The 7,942-nt window shown below is 32.2% G+C and overlaps 1 protein-coding gene across 1 annotated transcript; it reads left to right on the top strand.

Annotated features, from left to right (window-relative positions):
• LOC148602420 (retinal homeobox protein Rx-A-like) lies at positions 1–7,455 on the top strand. The gene is made up of 5 exons (XM_088552141.1): positions 1–116; positions 2,653–2,716; positions 4,535–4,658; positions 5,264–5,333; positions 6,845–7,455. The coding sequence occupies exons 1-5, from the start codon at positions 95–97 to the stop codon at positions 7,150–7,152; spliced, it is 588 nt and encodes a 195-aa protein (XP_088408267.1). The 5' UTR covers positions 1–94; the 3' UTR covers positions 7,153–7,455.
• Positions 7,456–7,942: the final 487 nt, after the last annotated feature.

Genomic DNA, 7,942 nt, shown 5'->3' with positions numbered 1-7,942 from the left:
TGGATTTATTCCATTCTTTGAAGTGCTTATAAATAACCAAGTAATTTTCATTTCTAAATCGTATTTTAGTTTTATCAGTAACAAGTTGGTTGTCATGAAAGTTCATTCAGTTAGCGGTATGTCCATTTTCATTATTATTTTTAAATATTTGTAATATTCAAACAAAACAAACAAAATGTAAATTTAAATTCTTACCTTGAAATACACACCAAGTATAATAATAAATATAGTCTATTATCTTTGCGCCATGTACTGTTATATTGTTTTCTGAACTTATCGTTAATTCAGACTACTGAAACTGAAATTTCAAATACGAAATGCGTGTGCTTTATAATATAAATGTAATTAAAAATTTCAACTACTTTTGAAAGTGACAATGGTTTTTAAATAATGATTTTGATGCCCCTGTTATATTGCACCTGTACATGTAAATGTCAGAATATATTCATGTTATAAAACAAATAAGTTTGCTTTTGTTTTTCATTTATTAATGCATTGATATTGTATGCTTATACATTTGTGTATAATGACTTCTGACTACTCCAGAATTACATGGATTATAAATCTTTTTTTTTTGACAAAATAGCTGATTATAATGTGAATTTAAAAGATGGTGTCATGGAAAATAAACAGAGATTAAGTTATACACTCCTAAATATCTTCTTGAAATATAGTTTACATATGATAACTGTTCTATCCTCTCAAGGAAATGTCAGACAAGCCGACTCTAGAACAGTTTTAAAAGAGCCATAGAACAGTTCTGTCAGAGCCCACACTAAAACTGTTCTAGAACAGGTTCTGCTGTAACTGTCAGAGGATCAGGCTCTGCTACAATTTTCAAAAGGTCAGGCTCTGCTAAAACTGTCAGAAGAACTGTTCCTACAAATGTCCAACAGTCATAGAACTGTTTTATGAGAGGTTAATTAAAACAAATGTTAAGAGGTGCCCATACAAAAACCAGGCAGTGGGTTGCACATGAAAATTTTGTTTAAAAATTGTTCATCCATTTCATATCACAAATTCAATCTTTCTCAAAGTTGAATGTCAGTTTTTGTAATAACTGCAACTGTTAAAAAGAAACACAGTCATATAAAAAGCATTGTAATTCATTGAATTTATTTTTGCACACAATTTTGTTGCTCTGTCAGGGAACTTGAAAAATCGTTTTTTGTCGCTTTTAAAATATCTGTTTACTATTTGATATATATATTACATTACATCGAAACAAAACAAAAACAGTGGTAAAAATATGTTTCTGTGCCAACCGTATCATAGGATCTACCAGATTTTTACATGGACAGCCATTTACATGTACATGTGTACATGTGTAAGTCCTAAATCGTGACACCTAGGGATGTACATGTGTACTTTTTAATATATTGGTCAATCATTGACTTATTACTCATTAGGCAATACCGTGAAAACAAAACCACATGATTTACTTGTGAATTTGCGTTTGATAGTTATTGAAAAAAAACTGAATACATCTATAAATCGCCTATGACCTAGTATATTTTTATTTACGTATTTGAAGATTTTTTTCCATTTTAATGACCAATATGTTTCAAAGCATACAAAATACAACATTTAATAAATTAAAATAAATTTTTACTAAATTTAAAAAAAAAACACTTTTTATTATTTTATTTGTTACTTTTAATAATTCAAAAATTATGATCTTCTTGAAATACAGTTTACAAATGATAACTGTTCTATCCTTTCAAGGAAATGTCAGACATGCCGACTCTAGAACAGTTTTAAAAGAACAATAGAACAGTTCTATCAGAGCCCACTCTAAAACTGTTCTATAATCTTGCAAGATGAATATTTTATATACATGTAAATATTAGAATATTTTAATAAATTTAAACATGACTTGAAACTTGAATGAAGACGGTTATCGGAGTTTCTGAGACGCCTCAGAGGTTAAATTATCACTGAACTATGTCTTATGACTACTTTTATTATAATTTCAATAACATGGCTAGTCCATACTGTGAAAGCTAGCTTATTAGGATAAATAAAAAACGAACGAAAACAAAAATATTCCGATTCATGGCCATGGATTAATTTACATATTCCCCGCTCACTTTTGTACCCAAATGGGCTTTCATACCATGATACATGCTCTCAGTCATATGTTTAATTTAATCTAATTTGTATAAAACAATTTGATTTTCTCGTGAAAAAAAATGCTCTGTCTAATGTCCAAATATTATTTAGCCCTTATCTGGAATGAAAATATATGCGGGTCCGCGTTTGCCAATTAGAAAAGAACAATTGTCCATACAAGTATCTTTTTTTGTATTAGTGGAACATAAAAATAGTCTCATCAGCGTAGTGTGCGAACAATGTGTTTGCTGCATGAAATTGCCACTCCCACCCCGAAAATAAAATTGCCTGTGCTAAGGCCCTTCGCCCTTCTGAACTACCTATCACGTGTTTATATGTTATGCCAGCTTATATGTATATTAACTATAGCTTAATTGTTGCCATTTTATCATCAGTTTATTTTAGTTTCGTTTATTGTACGCAACAAATATGAACATAGCTACACGCACTCTTTAAACATTTCCTGTACTGCAACATTTCTAATTATATCATTATATAACTATATCAATTCTGCAGTTATGACCAAATTATTTTTTACAGGAATCGCCCAAGATATGAAACTTTTCCATCAGCACCTGGAGGATACAAAGCGACCTCGTCATAGGTATGTTTTCTAAACACAATGTCGCCATGGAAACTCCAAAATTACTGGCATATTATCAATACGACAGGGCTACACTGACATGCAGAAAAAAAAAACTTGTAATAGATACTGGAAGCCATTGTTTTTGGCCACACTGAAGAATTCGATAAGCGCTAATTTCCTTCAACTTTTTTTCTACAGCAGTATCACTGCATTCGACTCATTTTAAAGCTATTTATGTATATTATATATATTTATAGTTTCATGCCCTAAATGCATTTCAATTTTTTAAACTTGGCAACTGCTTAATTCTTAAAGTTTACGTGATATAGGTAGCTGAAGATTACGTCTCATGCACTACGAAATTATGAAAACATTTACTTTAAAAATGTGTATTTTATATTTTATCAATACCGTTGGAATATATTCATATTATTTGATTTGATTGTTTGTTCCTCCTCTGGGGGCAAGATGGGTTATTTTCCATCATTTTCGATCGGACCGCAGTTCGCAATTAAAAAAATTCCAAACTAAATTTATATACAAGGCTTTAATGAATGAACAGGTTTAATTTTTTTTTTATTTTAACCAATTAGAAATTAGATCATAAGGATTGTTTTTTTTTATTGTTTTTGTTTTTCTGTTTTTATGATCTTTTGACCAATTTAGCTCGAATAACCAACTTTGGGGCAATTTACGCTTGTTCATAAATCACTCCGCAGTTTATGAAGCGTAAACTGCCCAAAAGGTGGTTATTTCGCATAACCTGTTCAAATATTAATTACAATCCTTAGGTATTACGAAGTCTACGAATTGCACCACAAAACAATTCTATTTCTACAACTCCACAATCAAACGAAAAACAAAAACAGAATATTTTAGTTTTTGATATCTTACTACCAGATGGTATTTTTTTCTAGATCAGTAGGTTAACAGAATCGTAAAACCATGCAATTTACACCGAATGAGCCCTATGAAACATGATGTGAGATAAGAGCTTTTAAACGTCAAAGACTATCAAGCTAATGAAAAAATGTCCACATATGTCACACGTACTTAAGAAGGTAGAACTAGGGTAAGGAATACACCTCTTAAAAATCATTGGAACGTTTGTATTCAGCATTTTACATCAATCTCATGTAAGCATCAAAATAACTTTGATTGATTTCATTCTGTTTCGATGCAAGCTTGATAGGCATTGGTGAAATTGAATATGATACAAACATATCACTGATTTCAAGAGTAATTTCCCTTACCCTAGGTCTACATGTACCTCCTTAATATGCTCATTTAAACATGCACCAAATATGCGAGTAAGTCAAATGTAAAAAAAACAATTTAAGTAAAAGAATGATTAAGAATTTTAATATTGTTTTCAATATTATTTTAAGGGTAATTTATTTCTGTATACGTACACATAGGACCGATTGATTGAAAATTATTCATATTTATTTTAGTATGTTAACTAACCAAGAAGAAAAATAGATTTGAATTTAAAAAATAACTATCGTTACAAGATTAAAAAAAACAAAAGAGCCATCAGTGCATTCATGATATACCCGTCGTCTTTATACCTGAAATAAATGTTTAAGAACAACTGAGTGTGTTTTACAGCCTTGTTTATATGACCAACCCAAATCCCTAAAACATGGTACCCACGAAATGCAATGATTTGAATACATAATAAGGGAGGTATTGACCTGTCATGATCGACCAATAAGTAAATCCTATTTAAGCCCCCATAACTGAAAAACGTGAAAACCATAAAAGTGAGCTTAAATTAATAGAAATTTTTAAAAATCCCAAAGAATGGCGTCTATTATCACTGTATGTTTACAGGACAACGTTCTCGCCATATCAACTGAAGGAAATGGAAAAAGCCTTCCGAAAAGCTCCATACCCTGACGTTGTTACACGTGACGACTTGGCAAAGAAATTAAATCTAGCCGAATCAAGAGTGCAGGTACAGTATACATGTATAGTCATATATGTTGGTCATGTGTTGTTTTTCAGAACAACTGTATAATCTGAATGGAACAGTTTCAAATAACAGAAAATCGAGAGGTTTTCAATACGTCGGATCTTACTCGTATGTAAACAACCCTTTTTGAGAATACAGACCTTTATACATTTTAGAGCGGATCCTGGAATCAGCAATCCTGGCTGACAACTTTTTTTTTACAAAACACTGATTAATGGTCGAACTAAAAAATAGAGAAACAGAACTCAACCGTTACAGTTACCAGTCTGAGTAACATCTGAAAAATTTGAAAGTTTAAAAAATATATAATTTATATAATTAACCATGGCCGAATCCTGACTCTTTGAAAGGAAGCCGAGGTTCCTCAGAAAAAGTGGGTGCTAGGAGATTATTTGCCATTTTTTTTTGTCAAATGACAAATTTTTCAATAAAAAGGGGGTTGCCAACCCTCCGCACACATCCCATCTGGATTCGCTACTGATTAACTACCTAACGGGGATGGGGTTCGTTGTGCCGGTCCTAGATTTTGGTTGAATTTAGTACTATTCTAAACGAATTTGTAAAGTACAGTCATAGTATTATTGTAGATATGGTTCCAAAACAGACGGGCTAAGTGGAGGAAAGGAATTATTCCCCGAGTGGAAATTAACCAAGAGGGTAAGGTTATATATGTATACTCATTTATTAAATACAATGTATTTCGATTAAAATTTACTTTTTTGTGCATGCATTACAAGTGACCTCTATACCGTTTACCCTTTATCACACCCTAGACCTACATGTATATCATATACCCTATATTACACACTAGACCTACATGTATATTGTACCCCCTATATCACACCCTAGACCTACATGTATATTGTATCCCCTATATCACACCCTAGACCTACATGTATATTGTTTCCCCTATATCACACCCTAGACCTACATGTATATTGCATCCCCTATATCACACCCTAGACCTACATGTATATTGTACCCCCTATATTACACCCCTAAACCTTTTTCGTATACCCTATATCACACCCTATACCTATATTGTATACCCTATATCACACCCCTAATCTTTTATCGTATACCCTATATCACACTCCCAGACCTTCATGTATATCATATACCTTATATCACACTCCAGACCTATATTGTATACCCTATATCACAACCCTAAACCTTTATCGTATACCCTATATCACACCCCTAGACCTATATCGCATACCATACCCTATATCGCAGCATAGATTTATATCGCATACCCTATATCACACCCATTCACAAAACATACTTAAAGAATAGTTAAAAGATAAGATATATAATGGACATGACATTCAAGTACATGTATAATGATGTAATGAACATGACATGTAATAATCTGTTTCACATGCGGTATCAACCCTCGACCTATATCACCCCGTGGGCTGGTGGTCCTTGGTGTACTATAGGACTATCATGATACAGAATTTGACATGTAATATTCAGTATATATATAAATACTGTTTACTTGTTTGTGTATAAATTGACTGATTAAACCCTATACCATTTTCCCTTTATCCCAAACCATATATCACAGCCTAGACATCCCTTCTCGAAACACATTAATTTTGCAGTATACATAAATGTACTTAAAATATTGTATGACATGTCAAAATCTGTATCACATGTAGTATCAACCTTCGACCTATATCACACGCGGATTGATAAGCATGTAAAATTCGGTTTGTGTTATCTATTTAATCAATCGAAGCTTTCATCTGACAATCCTCTAGCTGTGACGTGTTCAGTTCAGTACACTGTACTTGCGCGCACAGAAGATCACAGTCATTCTTATACAAGGCCCATTACTGTAATCACCTCATACAAACATACATACATTATAACAATATACTACAATGTACAATGTATGTACAAATGAGACGACAGTTTCGGAGGGCAGACTGCCATTTGTGAATAAATACCTCGACTGTCGGTAATTAAAAAGAGTCGTTGACATACTGACTGTCAAAACTTTACATCCTCAAATATAACTAATGTACACCTTGTAAAATGTAGCATCTTTATTCTAAATATCTCATACTTAGACTTAAGTTCTGTAAATGTATTCCGTAAGTTTTAAAGTAGAAACAGCTGAAATACTTTTAAAGTTGTTTTTTTTTTATTTTCCTTTCTAGAGATCGAAACTGCACAGAATGACATAGAGAAATCTAGTAGTGAACAACAAAACAACGAACCTATACCAGAGATACCCAGACCGGAATGGAATCCCTGGGGCTTTCTCGGAAATTATGCACTCTTGTCCCAACCGTGGTTCGGACACTACAATGACTATGAATTTTCTTGCCGGAATCAGTACCAACAGTATTTTAATCTCCGCCCAGACCACATGTATCAACAAATAAGCTCCCCTGTGAATCTCGTCAAATCAGATGACTCATCGCAAAAACTAAACAATGACTCACAACAAGTAACAAGGACATGAAACAATTATTGTATATCATTATAGCCATTTGTAATTACATCCATTTATCATATATTCTTATCCTTATCATAACTATGCAATCTTCATAATTATATAAAAAATGCATTTGATTTGTTCATACTAATGTTTATAGAATAATCATCGAAACTATAATGGAGTGCTCTTGGCTGTTATTACATCCGATGCATATTTAACTAAGTGTATTTACTGTAAATTCCACATAGAGAATTGTTATTATACAAAATTAATAGTTCTGTTTCTAAGTGTATGGGGACAAGTCAATAAAGCAAAATGGTTATTGTTTCTAGTCTTGTCTAATTACAAACCACTGCTCTTTTGAAGTATTTTAGAAGTCATGTCCCTGATAATCTTTGTTTTTTTGCTTGATATGATGCAAGTAAAAATGTATACAGCTGTAGAAATGTAAAGCTAAGCTGGCCATCACTGATCTTTGCCTTAAGTATAGCTGTTCATCGAAACATTTATCATACTCTAAGGCATTATTTCAACAATTTGCATTACGTAGAAGGCTGAATAGATGCGCTTGTCGCCCTAAAATTAGGAAAATTGGATATCTTTGCATTAACATGATATTTACTATAAAAAAAAACCAACATTGTGATTTTTTTTTCAACGGGCTCGAGTCAACTCAGCTTTCAAGATGTTCTGTACACAGAAAAAAATTATTTATTATTAAAATACGTCACAAACCGATTTGATAATCGGGAATCAAGGGACAATTTATTTTATTAAATTACACAATTACAATAGAGTAGAAAATGATAGCATT

Source organism: Perna viridis, chromosome 11 (genome assembly GCF_037379345.1).
Source record: "Perna viridis isolate PV_CMFRI_1.1 ecotype Kerala chromosome 11, ASM3737934v1, whole genome shotgun sequence".
Classification (NCBI taxonomy): domain Eukaryota; kingdom Metazoa; phylum Mollusca; class Bivalvia; order Mytilida; family Mytilidae; genus Perna; species Perna viridis.
Note: the sequence above shows the minus strand (reverse complement) of the source record. Positions and strands in the feature narration are given on the sequence as shown.

Excerpts from the sequence above, each read along its gene's own strand:
- LOC148602420 (XM_088552141.1), top strand. The coding sequence starts at position 95 with ATGAAAGTTCATTCAGTTAGCG. Across the intron at positions 2,717-4,534 it reads ACAAAGCGACCTCGTCATAG|GACAACGTTCTCGCCATATC; the intron begins GTATGTTTTCTA and ends GTATGTTTACAG. Across the intron at positions 4,659-5,263 it reads TAGCCGAATCAAGAGTGCAG|ATATGGTTCCAAAACAGACG; the intron begins GTACAGTATACA and ends GTATTATTGTAG.